This window comes from Grus americana, chromosome 10 (genome assembly GCF_028858705.1).
Source record: "Grus americana isolate bGruAme1 chromosome 10, bGruAme1.mat, whole genome shotgun sequence".
In the NCBI taxonomy this organism is placed as follows: Eukaryota; Metazoa; Chordata; class Aves; order Gruiformes; family Gruidae; genus Grus; species Grus americana.
The window spans coordinates 15,654,151-15,668,515 of NC_072861.1; the positions used below are offsets into that span (position 1 = coordinate 15,654,151).

General features: G+C 59.9%; 1 protein-coding gene across 4 annotated transcripts; it reads left to right on the forward strand.

The window, feature by feature from the left end:
• The first annotated feature begins 827 nt into the window (after nucleotides 1-827).
• Nucleotides 828-11,746, forward strand: MFGE8 (milk fat globule EGF and factor V/VIII domain containing). Of its 4 annotated transcripts, none has more exons than XM_054836998.1 (10): nucleotides 828-1,014; nucleotides 4,364-4,489; nucleotides 4,799-4,924; nucleotides 5,448-5,561; nucleotides 6,028-6,209; nucleotides 6,617-6,772; nucleotides 7,477-7,621; nucleotides 8,489-8,691; nucleotides 10,050-10,205; nucleotides 10,327-11,746. In XM_054836998.1, exons 1-10 carry the CDS (start codon nucleotides 942-944, stop codon nucleotides 10,468-10,470), a joined length of 1,425 nt encoding a protein of 474 aa, XP_054692973.1. In that variant the 5' UTR covers nucleotides 828-941; the 3' UTR covers nucleotides 10,471-11,746. The 4 variants fall into 4 exon arrangements, with proteins under 4 accessions (XP_054692973.1, XP_054692974.1, XP_054692975.1 ...); XM_054836999.1 differs by having other exon boundaries at nucleotides 8,507-8,691; XM_054837000.1 differs by lacking the exon at nucleotides 5,448-5,561 and having other exon boundaries at nucleotides 834-1,014.
• The last annotated feature ends 2,619 nt before the right edge of the window (nucleotides 11,747-14,365 follow it).

Genomic DNA, 14,365 nt, shown 5'->3' on the forward strand with positions numbered 1-14,365 from the left:
GCTCCTCTTGAGAGCACGGCTGGGCTTTTCCAGCCCCTGAGGGCCGGGCACAGCTCAAAGAGGAGCTTGTTTTTGGCTGAACCAACAGACCTGTGGTGCGGTGCTTTCGGCAGAGAGCTGTTGTCCCCCTCAACCCTTTTCCTGTGCACACCTGACCTGGCTGCAGGCTTTTTTCCTTGATGCTGGTTAGGAGGAGCTTGGGAAAACCCTGTGCTGCTGGCACGCCAGGTGCCAAGGGTGGCACAGGGTGCTCCCGCATGCCCTGTCCCAGTGGAGGGGAAGCCCTCTCCAGCTTTCACCCCACCCAGGGAGAGAAAAGGGAGTTTGTGCTGCAAAGCAGCTCTTCCTCCTGCCAAGTGCTGGCAGCCCCCAGTGCATCCCGGTCCAGCTCTGCACCCCTCTGCCTGCCAGCCAGGGCCGGGAGCCGTGGGCACTGCCAGGCTCAGGAGACCCCAGCAGCCACCCAAGAGCCAAGGTCTGGCGTGGGTTGAGCTGGTGGACCCCCGCACCCAGAGCATCATCAGCTCTCCCCTCCAAGCCGCTAATTAAGCATCTTCGATTCCAGGCCAGTCTCCCAACCCTGCCTCTTGCCCTCCTGCTACCTGCCTGCACCCTGAACCCCAAGGTACGCCCCCGTGCTGCCTGCAACCCCCCCTGCTGCCCGCACCCCCACTCCCTCCCCAGCCCGCAGCCCCGTCCCGCTCCCCGGCGGGGGCTCTCCGGCGGGGGGGGGGGGCGACCCGCGGGTCACCCCCTGCCCGGCGCGGCGGGGCCGGTCCCCGCCCCGGGGGCGGAGCACGTGGGGCCGCGCCGGGCCGGGCTGAGTCACTCCCCGCCTCGAGCCCCGCGGCGGAGCGGAGCGGCGCAGCTCGGTGCGGCTCGGTGCGGCTCGGCGCGGCTCGGCGCGGCTCGGCGCGGCTCCCTGCGGCTCGGGACGCAGCATGGAGGCGGCGAGGCCGTGGCGGGCGCTGCTGTTTCTGGGGCTGGGGCTCTCGCTGCTGCTGGCTGTGGCCGGTGAGTGCCGGGGTCCCGGGGAACCAGTGATCAGGGGTGCAGGGGATCAGGGGTGCCAGGGAGCCCGGGGTGCCGGGGATCAGGGGTGCCAGGGATCAGAGGTGCCAGGGAGCCCGAGGTGATGGGGAGCCGGGATGCAGGGAATCCGGGGTGCAGGGGAGCCCGAGCTGCAGGGGATCGGGGGTGCAAGGGATCCAGAGTGCAGGGGATCCTGGGTGCAGGGTTGTCCAGCGTGCAGAGGATCCGGGGTGCAGGGGAGCCCGAGGTGCAAGGGATCCGGGGTGCTGGGGAGCCCGAGGTTTAGGGGACCCGGGGTGCAGGGCGAGAGGATCTAGGGTGCAGGGTGAGAGGGTCCGGGCTGCCGTGTGCGGGGTGCAGGGGTGGTGAGTGAGAGGGTGCACAGCCCCCAGGGCTGCCGCTGCAGGATCAGACGAGTTCAGGACTGCAACCCCGTCCTTGCTCCGGAGCCGGGAATAGCTCAGCCGGGCTGTCCCGTGTTTTCAGGGTTAGATAACCATGCCTGCGATGTAAACAGCTTGTCTGGGACCGCCTGGCACAGCGCACACGGCAGACCTGGCCAGGGGAACCCCAGGGAGAAGCAGCTTCATCGTTACTCTGTGGGTCACATCCCGGGTGGGTGACTCTGAAAGGGATGGGAGAGACCAGGGAAAAGGGGAGCAAAGGCCAAGTGCAGGCTCTGGGCCAGGGGACAAAGGGCAGCAGGAAGGTGTGCTGTGAGGAAGGCCCCGTCTGCGCTCGCTCTCCCTGGGGAGAGGTGCCTGCTTTGCCCTCCCGAGACAGGCTTGACCTGACCTCCCCCAGCCCTGCTGGGACGAGCCGTCCCAGTTTTTGGAGGATGTTATTTTTGCCTTCCAGCCAGCCTGTGGGTTCATATAAGCAAACATTTCCAAAAGTGGTGGCTGATCTTTGTTGCCTTGGTTCCTGACTGCCCAGCCTGTGACAGCTCCGTCCCTGACTGGAGAAAAATGTGTGTGGGGAGGATGGAGATGCTGAACTGCTCTGAAACCAGGCCTGAAACAGCGGAGAAATAGGAGCATCCAAAACTACTTGCACAGTGGAAAATGTGACCTGTGTGCCTTGCTGCTGGGCAGGGGGCTGGCTAGCGCGATTCACCACGTAAGGGATTATTCCTGGGAGGGGATAAAAAGGAGTCCAGTTACTTGGGATAATTAAAGTATAAAACTGGGACCCCTCCTGTCCCGACTCTGGGAGGAGCCCTGCTGCTTTGCTGCTGTGTCCCACCCCAGAAACTCCTGTGTCAGAGGCAACGCGGATGCCGGGGAGCACACGTTCCTTGGCGCTCCGTGCCTGGGGAAGCAGCTGGCTCCCGCTGCTGAACAGAAGCAGCTCTGTCCGCAGGGCCTTGGCCGGCTGCCGGGAGAGATCCTTGGGATGGGGTGGCTGGATGCACCCGGGACCTGTGGAGGGGCGTGGGGTGAAGGCATCCCCACGTATCAGCATGAGCTCTCTCCTCCCATGCTGTAGCTCATGGCAGCGCATTGATGGAGCATGAGGTCATGCAGAACAGGCTGGGCAGCGCAGGCAGTGACTTGAACCGGTGCCCAAATTTTTCTGCCTCCTGAGGCTGGGCTAAGGGAGCTACAGCATCTTTTTGGAAACCTTCATGTAATGCTGGCCTGTCTGCCACCAGTGCGTACCCTACAGATGTGGAGTGTCAGGAAGAGTAAGATTAACTCAAAGGAGCACTGCTATTAAAAGACTAATGAGTAGGAGCTCATTGAGTAGCAGCTTAGGCTAATGAGAGCTGTGTTGTTTGGTGTGGGTCCGGGCAGGGAGCCCACAGCTTATTAACTTCCACCTTCTCCAGGGCATGCAGGTAGTGGGGGGTTATTCCTGGGTCTCCACCTGAGTTCAGCCCTTGCTCTGACTCCTGCAGCATGGCAGAGAGGAGCTTGGCATCAAGGGATGTGCTGTCCCAGTGCTTGGTGAGGAGTTATTGAGGCTTTCAGCCAGATCTGTGGGAACCTGGTCTAGGTTTATGGAGAGTGTTGCCATCCTGCAGCTTTTGGGGCAGAATAAATTGAGGCTGGGAGGAATTTCAGCCTGACTCTTGCAATCTGATTCAGCACTGCAGTGGGGAGCAGAAGGTTGATGGGTGCAGTGGGTTGGCCTCAGCTGGCTGCCAGGTGCCCACCCAGCCACTCCCTCACTCCCCTTCTTCAGCACGACAGGGGGGAGAAAAGAAGATGAAAAAGCTCCAGCGTGGGTCCTTTTCATGGGCTGCAGCTCTTCATGAACTGCTCCAGTGTGGGTCTTTTCCGTGGGGTACAGCCCATCAGCAACAGACTGCTCCGGCGTGGGGTCCTCCATGGGCTGCAGGGGTACATACGACCTGCTTCACTGTGGTCTTCTCCACAGGTTGCAGGGGGACAACCTGCTTCTCTCTGGTATTCACCACAGGCTGCAGGGGAATCCCTGCTCCAGCACCTGGAGGATCTCCTCCCACTCCTTTTTCTCTATCCAGGGTGTCTGTAGGGCTGTTTCTCTCACATTTTTCTCACTCCTCTCCCACAGCTTATGTGCAGTGTTTTTTACCTTATCTTACGTATATCATCACAGAGGCAGCACCAGTGTTGGTGATGGGCTCAGCTTTGGGCAGCAGTGGGTGTCTTTTGGAGTTGTCTGGGACTGGCTGTCCCTAATCTGGGGGCAGTTCCTGGTGTCTTCTCGCAGAAGCCAGTCCTGCAGCCCCCCAGCTACCACCACCTCGCCACGTAAACCCAATACCATGGGAGATGCTGGAGGTGGATGGACAGACGGAAAGGACGGTGCGGTCCCACCAGCTGCTGGGAGGGACCTGCTTGTGGACTGGGGCTGCCTGGTGGGAGCTGCTCAGAGAGTGCTCGGAGTGAATGGAGTTCTGGCAGGCATCATGCAGGGATGGACCCTGTGCTCCTTCCTCACGTGTGTCTAAGAACTGAGGCATGTGGGCTCCCCCTACAATGATTTTTGTAGGGCCACCCCTGCTTCCCAGCTGAGCAGCAGAACCATTTGGTGCACCAAAGACCTGGCTTTCCTCTGGCTTTGGTTTGATGTGCAGGTTCTGTTAATCCCCTTTTTTAATGTGCCAGGGCAGGGCAGGTTCTGGCTGCTCTCTCACACTCCTGGTCTTAACCATCGCTCTTGAACGCTGGCAGTCCTGCGCAGGATCCGGCAGCTGGTCGCACTGGCCTCTGCTGCGTGCTCCACTCCTTTCAGCATCCGCAGGGGAGCAGTTCCTGCCGGGATGCCTCTGTGCATGTCCACGGGGCTCTGGTGGATGCCCTCCTTAGAGATGGCTTGAAGTGACACGTGGCTTTGCTTCCAGGTGACTTCTGCGAGGTGAACCACTGTCAGAATGGGGGCACCTGCCTGACCGGGATTAATGAGACCCCCTTCTTCTGCATCTGTCCTGAGGGCTATGTTGGGATTGACTGCAATGAGACAGAGAAAGGTGAGGTGCTGACCCCATCATGGGGGCTCCGTGAAGTCCAGGAGCATTGCAGCATGGCATTGTGCACTTGTTGCAGCCCTGTACCACTGGTCCTGGGGTGCAGCCCTGCACCACTGGTCCTGGGGTCCAGCCCTGCTGATGAGCACGTAGAGTGGAGATCCAAGCAAGGATGTGGTGACCTCCATTGCTTGTGGGGGGATGTGATGTCTTTGGGGATGTGATGTCTTTGGGGAGTGCAAGCCCAATGGATGCTCTTATTCTCCACCTGTGCCCATATTAAAGCCATTTTCCCCCTTTCCCCTTCCCCAGGCCCCTGCCACCCCAATCCTTGCCATAACAATGGTGAGTGCCAGCTGGTCCCAAACCGGGGGGACGTCTTCACCGACTACATCTGCAAGTGCCCCGCGGGGTATGATGGGGTGCACTGCCAGAACAGTGAGTACAGTGACGTGGGGGGTCGGGGGGGACTGCTGAGCCCCTAAGTGGGGCCCCCCGGGCAGCACTGGAGGGACAACCAGGGGCTGTGTGCAGCTGTGGCTGTGTCGGGCACTGGGCTTTGTCAGGGGCTCTGGGCTGGTTTGGATCTTGCAGGGTGGAGGGAGAGACTGTGGTGTGAGGATACGGCTGTGTCTGAGCCTTGCTCTGTGACTCTGGAGGGGATGTGGCACCTCAAGTAATGGGACAAGGGTGCCTCAGGGCTCAGCCTGCTCCACACGAGCTCCCAGCCTTGCCGTGGCTGTGCGTCCCAATGCGCCCGTGCAGCTGCAGTCAGCCCGGACATGACTTAGGTGGCTTCTTGGGTTAGAGCTTCAACCTGTGCCATGGTATTAGCAGGGACCCTGCCATGGCCCTGGCTCAGGGGATGCCTCTCCCCTCTTCTCACTGCACCGAATGAGGGGTGTCCTCCCTGAGACTGTCTCTGGGGTCACCTCCTGAGCCCCCCTGCTCTGTCTCCTAGACAAGAACGAGTGCTACTCCCAGCCTTGCAAAAACGGAGGCACCTGCCTAGACCTGGACGGTGACTATACCTGCAAGTGTCCTTCTCCATTCTTGGGGAAGACCTGCCACGTCCGTAAGTCCCTGGCACCAACTGTACAGAATTTCCCTTCCCTCCCTGTTCCCTACTGCCCTGTCCCTCATCGTCAGCGTACCCAGGAGAGATTTCACCAGCTGATTTAGGGGATCTGGAGGGCAAATGTGGGTGCCTGTGTGCTGGTTGCCCTTGGTGCCAGCAAGCCTGGTCCTGATGGAGGGAGCATCCCCGCGAAGATGCCATCTTCTCTTTAGGGTGACCCCAGAGCAGCCTTTCCCCCACACCCCAGACCTCCGTGCTGTGAGAGGGGCTGATGGACGGTGTGGTTTTGGCTGGAGGCTGAGAAGGGGGGAACACATGAGGGACAGGCAGGTCCTAGCGCTGACCTCCATCTCCTGCCCTGTCCCCAGACAAGAGGCAGATGACCCCCTGGTTTTGCTCCTTGGTCACCATCTCTCTTTGGTGCTGATGTCCCCACTCTGCCCTCCCTCGCTTGTGCCCCCAGGCTGTGCTGTTCTCCTGGGCATGGAAGGAGGAGCCATCTCTGATGCCCAGCTCTCTGCATCCTCTGTCCACTACGGCTTCCTCGGCCTCCAGCGCTGGGGGCCAGAGCTTGCCCGCCTCAACAACCATGGCATCGTCAATGCCTGGACCTCCAGCAACTACGACAAGAGCCCCTGGATTCAGGTACCCACGGCAGGACTGGGATCACCAGTGTAGTGAGCAGCCCCGGTAGCCACGGCTGGTCTTACTGGGCTGCTTTTGTGGGATTTCTCTGCTTCTGGTGGCAATGGCAGGGCTAAATTGCTGTGGAAAGGTGCCACCCAGGGGCATCTTGTGATGTGCCTGAGAAGACATAGTCACTGGGGGGGAAGATGGGGACTTGAGGTGGCGATCCCCCCTTGTCTGCCCACTCTCAGACGCAAGGCTGGAGGGATGGAGGACTTCCCGAGGAAGTCACAGCGTGCTGGGCAGCCCCTTTCCTGGTCCTGATGCTGAGCGCGAGCCCACCCTCCCAGCCAGGCTCAGCGGTGCTGGTGGGTGCAGGGGCTGTGCACCCCATCGGCACTCACACTCTCCTCTCCCCGCCCCAGGCCAACCTGCTGCGGAAGATGCGGCTGAGTGGGATCATCACGCAAGGCGCTCGCCGCGTGGGACAGCAGGAGTACGTCCGTGCCTACAAGGTCGCCTACAGCCTGGATGGGCGGGAGTTCACCTTCTGCAAGGACGAGAAGCAGGACACAGACAAGGTGGGCTGCGATGCTCTATGCGGGGACCACGCCGGCTCCCCCCACTCACCGGTTTTGTGGGTGCCGGTGTGGCTGTGAGCTGTGTCCCAAACTGTCCCCATGTTTGGGAAAGTGCTTGTGACCTGAGTCAAAGCCACATTGGGAACTGTCCTAGCAGCGAGATGGCACAGATGGTTCCAGTGCTGGGCAGCGCTCTCTGGCTCTGTTTAATTGACCGTAATAAGCATAACCAAAGAAGCAGCGCTGACTTATTTAGGTCATTCAGATAACATCTTTATCACTGACACACTGTGGGAACTGGGCATGGTCTGGAAGTGCTAGCGAATGGCTTACGCAGCTCAGTGCTCTGTTTACACCGAGCATGAGACAACAGTGTATCTCACTCTTGAAGCAGGAATTGTCACTGAATGCAGCACTCTCCACTCTCAGTTTTTCATGGCAAGTGTCTCGTGCTTGTTTTTTTGAGCATCCAGGGAATGGCTGGGAATATCTGCCTTGCTTTAAAAAAAGAAAAGTTTCTCTTGTTTCTGTAGCGGTGGAAAAAATGCATGAAAACACGACCTGAGTGTATTTATTGTGTTAAAAAGAAAGAAGCAAGCCACCTCTCTGCTTGTTGCAATTTGGAGAGCGTTGCCATAGTGGGAGGGATTTTATGCACAAGGCTGCGGGAGGGCTGGGGCGCTTAACCCTGCTCGCCGTTGCAGGTTTTCCAGGGGAATGTGGACTACGGCACCATGCAGACCAACATGTTTAACCCTCCCATCACCGCCCAGTTCATCCGCATCTACCCAGTGATGTGCCGCCGTGCTTGCACGCTGCGCTTTGAACTCATCGGCTGTGAGATGAACGGTAAATGTCGGTGACTTTCCCCTCCCCAGGGACCGCAGGGCAGGGGGTGACACGAGGCAGGGCATCACCCCTTGTATCCGTTTTGATCCCCTGGGACAGGGAATTTGTGAGTGCTTGTTTTTCTCATGCTGGCTACGTGATGCCTGGAAATACCCGTGGGTGCTTGTGGGGAGCACAAGCCGTTAATCCCACCAGCTCAGCTGGGCTCGAGCTGCGTTCTCACACTGCTAACACCTTCCCAAGCCGGGGTTTTTTATTGTGCCCCCTCCCTTTCTGAGCTGTGAACCGGCTGCTTTTCCTGCCGGAGAGCTTGAAAAGCTCAGGAGGATCAAAGTCCTCTGGGAAACGTGAGGCATGATTAGCCTGAGCCCTTTCCCTGTGCCTCCCACATTCCTGCCCTGCGGCACGTCCCCGGCAGCCGAGCAGGACCTGCATGCCGGCGTGGGTACAGGGTGCTGTGGGGGCTTGGGTCGCATCCTGCCACTGTGTGGGTGCGGTGCCAGGCATGCTTTTGAGTGGGGATATCTTTGCATTGCTCTTTTCACCCATGAAAGCATCCTGCTGTGCCTCCTGCTGAAGCCGTCTGTCCTCCCGGGCCGGGCTGTGTCGTGGGGCCGTCCGTGCGTCTCTGCAGCAGGAGGCACTGTGAGCCAGGGAATAGCTGCGAGCTAAAAATCCCGGGAGAAGGCAAACCAGCTTCGACGCTGCGCCTTTGCCGAGCCTTTCCCTGCCTGGCCCTGCCTGCCGCTCCGGGCAGTGGAAACGTGGGAACACGGGGATGGCACCTGCCGGGGCTGCGGGGTTTTGCTTGCGATGGTGCCGTGGACTCTTTCCTTTTCACTGCCTGTGTAAACCGTTGTGTTACAGTGTATTTCAACACGGCAGGTTGCTCGGAGCCTCTGGGCATGAAATCCCGCCTGATCTCCGACCAGCAGATCACAGCCTCCAGTGTCTTCAAGACCTGGGGCATCGACGCCTTTACCTGGCACCCCCATTATGCTCGCCTGGACAAGACAGGCAAAACCAACGCCTGGACAGCACTCCACAACGGCCAGTCCGAGTGGCTGCAGGTGGGTCTTTGCTGCCCTCTCTCTGTAACTTCATTTCTCCTCCCCAAGCTCCTCCAGCTGTGCCTGGGACCATCTCCTGTGCCCAGGGCCACCTCCTGCACTGGGGTGGCTGGAAGCAGGATGGGCATGGCAGGAGAAGCTGGGCAGAGCCACCGGAATGGTGCAGCCGGAGCCTTGCTGTGGGGCACGCAGCCCAGCAATGCTCTCCTCGAGCTGGGATCGCAGGGGCAGGTCAGGATGGGGCTGTAGCCACCAGTTTTAACAGCGATGCTGGAGCTCTGGGTCAGAAACATCGGTGCCCGTAGGGACAGGGTGGTGCCATCTCCGCAGACCTTCTTGTGGGGTGCACCGAGCCTGCAGCACCCCAATTCTGCATCACCCCCTTGGGAAGTGCCATCCCAGCCTGGGGTGACCGTCCTGCAACCCTCCAGCTGCCCAGAACAACATGTTTCTGTTTTGCAGGAAAAAAATCAGGTTTGCTTTTTTTCTTCCCAGTCTGGAATGGGAACAAATAGTTTTGAAATTTCCTTCTCAGTTTCCTTTCCTCCCCTGTTTTTATACTTTTCACATGATTTCATGACATAATGGGACAAAGCAGTTTAGATATTTGTCCTGCTTTTTATTTGGGAAATGATTAAAAGCAGCTGCTCCATGGACCTAAATAAAACAGCTTATCAAGACATCTGCTCATGGGGTCGGGATGACACACTGAGTTGGGCTGTCACACCGCAGGCTGCCTGTTTGTGTACATGTATCTCGATTTACAAGTATACTCATATATACACATATAGATTTATACGTATGGCTAGTACTGCTCTCGGTGAGCATAAGCTAGGAACTAAATTAAGGAGACTTTCATCTCGTTTGCTGGGTTACCCTGTAGGATGCCAGCAGCAGTAGCGCAGTATGGCAGAGTAAAGAGAATAGAAACCGCCTCACTTACAACCCAAATGTCAGACTGCACTGAACTGCATATTTTCTCAGCCAGAATCGCTTCCTAGTGGAAATGCATTTCCTCTGGGAATCCTTTATTTTTTTTGTATTGAGATTTTTTGCCATCATTCCCACATTGACCTTTTCAGTAAAAAATGTCGAGGCAGCAGCGATAGGGAAGGGAGCTGCGACGGCAGGGTTTTCGTCCCGCTTTGGGTTGCTTTGAGGGATGCTGCAAGTGTTAAAGGGTCAAAATTTCATGGTAGTGTTTTATTAGTCACTCTGGCATTGGGATGGGGGTCGAGCGGTGTTATCTCCACTCTTGACCCCTGAGGGTCAGTGCATCCCAGCTGCCTCTGGGACATGCAGGATGCTCTGGGGTGGCCTCCTGCAAGGAGCCTCGACGAGCCTTGTTTCCATGCCAGATCGACCTCCGGACCCAGAAGAAGGTGACGGGCATCATCACGCAAGGAGCCCGCGACTTCGGTCACATCCAATACGTGGCAGCCTACAAGGTGGCCTACAGTGACAACGGCACATCCTGGACCCTCTACCGGGATGACCAGACAAACAGCACCAAGGTGTGTGGGGCAGGGCAAGGCGGGCACCGACCTTCCGGGGCTCGGGGATGCTGCTGTGGGGACGGATGGGACGGTGGCGGGGAGGTCCTGGCAGTGCTGACACCCGCCTTTTCCCCCCTAGATCTTCCATGGTAACAGCGACAACTACTCACACAAGAAGAACGTGTTCGACGTGCCCTTCTACGCCCGCTTTGTCCGCATCCTGCCTGTGGCCTGGCACAACCGCATCACCCTGCGCGTGGAGCTGCTGGGCTGCGATGAGTAGGCGCCCGGGGAGGAAGGACGGGGCTGCTCTTCCCTGCCACCCGGCCCGCGCCCTGCCCGCCCCTGCCTGCTCCTGCTCTGACCTCACACACCCCTCTCCATGTCCCCAAACTCGGGAGGCGGCCGGGAGGGCTCCCCTGCCCCGTGTTGGCGCTGGGGCTGCAGCACTGCACTTTATGGGGCCCTTGCAGGTGGGTCGTGGGGAGGGCTCCTGTTCTTTCACCCCAGTAGCCAGGGGTGACACCCTCTCCTGCAACCAGGGCTTGGCTGGAGGATCCCCTCCTGCAACTGAGGCTTCCTTGGGGGACCCTGTCCTACGAATGAGGCTTGGCTGCATCCTCCTAGCTAAGCCTAGGGACCAGTTTTCTCCCCCTTTTTGCTTCTGCTTCCAGCAGAGAGGCTGCAGCCAGTGGCAGTTCCCTGCCTGCACTTCATTGGAGCTTGGTGGTTTTGGGGGGCTTAGGGCAGGTGCCCCAGGCTCACAGCATCCGCCATCCCTCCTGCTCCCTGCATGGCTGCAGGCAGGGGCTCTGACAAACCTGCTCGGCTGTTGTCCCCTGCCTGTTTTCCCTTGCCCCGGGTCTCCTTGCCTGCGGTGTCAGCGCCGCATAGTGTGAGGGGAGTGATGAGATGGCTCCTATCAAAGACACCAGGTCCCCATCGTGGGCAGCTCTACCCGCTGGACGCTCCTGGCAGGCACCACCGCTGGCTTTTTGGCAGATGTTGCCCATTCGCCTTCTGGGGGTGCTGGCACCATGTCCTCCAAGTCTCAGCATTGCCGCCATCACCACCTTACTGCACTTTGGGGTGCCTGGAGGTCCCTCATCCCTGGAGACAAGCAGTGACTGGAGAGGCTGCCACCTGGTAGTGGGGAGAGATGGTTCGTTGCCATGAGGGTGTGGAGAAAAGCTGGGAAAAGTGGTGGTTAAATCACCCAAATGCAGTAGGTGGAGAGCCAGGCCACTGACCCTTTTTGTAACCTGATTTTTTTCCTTTCTGTGGGGTGGAGGGGAGCCTCTTGCAATGCTCAAGCCCTCAGGATTAGCAGTAGGAGATGAATGAGACACAGCACTGGCAAGCAGGAGTGCGGGCAGGGTGTCTGGGCAGCGGTGCTGGTGGCGATGCTACCCCGCATGCTGGGATGCACAGCGGCCGTGGGGCCAGGCTGGCGGCAGGTTCGCTTTGGCAAGTGCCGAGGGAGCCTGGGTGGGACGGTGGGGGCAGCGGTGGCCCCACTCTGGGGTGTCTCTGACAGTATTAAAACCAGCTGAAACTTTGGGGCTGTCGGCTTGGCTGCTCTGTGCTTCCCAAGAGCCACTTCCCAAAACCCAGCAGGTCCGGCAAACCCCCAGGATCCCCTCTGAGCTCCTCGGCTCCCATGCTGACCCCACACCTTTTGCCTTTACAAACCCTCCTATCTCCCTTCCCTGCCCAAAAAATAACAAGGTACCAGGGCTTTACGCATCTTCCCCGCTGCCTCCGCCCCGTCGCAGCTGCCGGAGCCTGTGCTCGCAGCTGGCCAAGTGCAGCGGGATGGGACTTGGGGAGGGGAAGCTGCTATCGGCTCCCCACACCCTACATCTCCTCCTTTGGCTTTGATCCTGGAGCAAATCCCCCAGCTTGGAGCGAAAACGTCTCTTACGCCCCAGCACACTCCCAGGGCTGGAGGGAGCTGTGGGTTTTGCCAGGGCTGCCTGCGGGGATGGTCCCGGCAGAGCCCGCCAGGCAGGGCAGGGGGACGGCTGCTGCTGGAGCAGGATCTCCGTGCATCGAGGATGGGGTCCCTGGTGGGGAAGGAGCACTGGGGTGAACAGGACAAAGGAGCTTTGCTCCTCTCCAGTCTTTTGCTGCGCTGGGCAGGGACCCCTGAGGTTGGCGTGAATGGTCCAGGGCCACCTGCATCCCACCACAGCTCTCTGTCCCCACAGCTCCGGACAATCGCCGTGCACTTTCCTGCTGCCAGCAGTCCCCTGCTCGGCCATGCATCCCCTCCCTGGGCCCTGTGCGTGGGAGGTGGGCTCCTGCCTGGCCCCGTGGGTGCCACTCCCAGGCACCAGAAGGGCTGGGGGGCTGCTTGCAGAGACCAGGCTGAATTCATTGTGGCTGTGGCTGCTTGGTGACAAATAGCATCCACAGCTAGAGCCGGGGACTGAGGGGGGGACAGTCAGCCCAGTTTGCCTCCAGACATGCCACCGTTATCACCAGGAACCTGGGGCGGAGATAAAAGCAGCTTGCTCCGAGTCCAGCCAAGACAGCCGAGGGCATGGCAGAGGCTCCACGGGGATGGTGACAGGAGCAGATGCTGCGCATCAGAGCAGGGGAGACATCCTCAGCGCCCGGCCACCACTTCCCCCTGCCCATTGCCGCCCCCCAGGCGAACCCTGCTGACGGATGCTGAGCCCCTTCCCAGCTCTGCGGCATTTCCTTCCTCCTGCCAAGCCCCAGGACGTGGGGGTTGGTGAGGTTCAGGGCGCCCTCCACCCTGTGCACAGCCCATCACGGCTTGTCCCTGTCCCTCGGATGCTCTTCCCGGACACGGCTGGGTTGCTGGGGCAGCAGGAAGGCCGGGAGGGCCGGCACGCTGTGGCCACAGCACCCCGCTGCTTGCTGACTTGGCTGCCGGTGCTGCCAGCTGCCCACGAGCCGGTTCCTCAGGAAGCAGCTGTCGGGGAGAGCATCCTCTTGCCTCCACGAGAAAAGCCCGACACAGGTCACAGCCTCCCGCATTCCACTGGGAACATAGGTTTTCCTCCCCAGTTTGAGCCTTGGGCAACAGGTTCCTGCTGGAATTGTCCCGTGCAAGTGGCATTTCAATGAGAAATCTCTCCAGTGGGGCCACGGCAGAGCTGTCAGCCGCCGCGTTTGAGGCGGGGAAGACAGGGATGACATTTTTATGGCTCCCGATCAACCAAAAGCTCAGCCAGTCCTAAACACGTGCCCTAAACACGTGTTCCAGGGTCAGAGCTACCCTGACCCTGCACAGCCTTGCTCACCCTGAAACCCGCAGTCCCACCCAGGGTCCCCTTTGGGGAGCAGAAGACAAATCTGGGGTCATCCCTGAAGCTCCAAACATAGGGTGAGAGGCGGGAGGGAGCAAAGGGGTGTCCTCCTTCCTCTGGGGGCTGCTGGTGGCCAGATCCTTCCCCATGCTGCGGGCTTCCCAGGAGGAGGTGGAGGACATTGGCTGCCACATCCAGACGAGAGCCGTGGCTGAATGTGAGCCATGAGCTGTTGCTGAAAAGAGATGCACAAAAGCATCCCTCTCCCCTTCCCCGCCACCGCTCCCCTCCTCGGCCGGGCGGAGGATGGCTCCTGGCAGGCGCAGCAGTGCAGGCAGCGCAGGCAGCACCAGCCACCATGTGACTTGTTCCTAGACTCTGAAACAATGGGGCGGCCACACCAAGGAGCAGCGTGCCCCGACGGGGCTGTCTGTCTGTCTGCACGGTGTGGGGGGGTGTGGAGGGGACCATCCTGACTGCCGGCTTGCTGGGACACTGGGACACGGACAACTCAGGCAAGCAACTGCAAGGGGGGGCGGCGGTGGCCGGGATGCAGCCAGGATGCAGCTGGGATGCCATCCCACCACCTCTCCAGCCATGGGGCAGGGCTGGGGGCACCGGGGACCCTTGGCTGGGGGTGCAGGCAGCACAGCGGCCCTGCGCCGCCATGCCGGGAGATGTAATTGCCCCTCCATTGTAGGTTGCGGAGCAGCCTGCTCTGGGCAGGCAACCAGGCACTGCGCCCGGCTGTCACGCTCCCGTGTCCCTGGACAGCCCGGCTCTGCTGTGTCCCTCCTCGGGCAGGGCTGGCGGGCCCTGGTGGATGGGCGTGCAGGGAAAAGGAGAGCAAGGAAGATCAGTGCCTCCAGACCCCACGTCCCACGGTCATCCCCGGTT

Excerpts from the sequence above, each read along its gene's own strand:
- MFGE8 (XM_054836998.1), top strand. The coding sequence starts at position 942 with ATGGAGGCGGCGAGGCCGTGGCGGGCGCTGCTGTTTCTGGGGCTGGGG. Across the intron at positions 5,562-6,027 it reads GGGGAAGACCTGCCACGTCC|GCTGTGCTGTTCTCCTGGGC; the intron begins GTAAGTCCCTGG and ends TTGTGCCCCCAG. Across the intron at positions 7,622-8,488 it reads CATCGGCTGTGAGATGAACG|TGTATTTCAACACGGCAGGT; the intron begins GTAAATGTCGGT and ends GTTGTGTTACAG.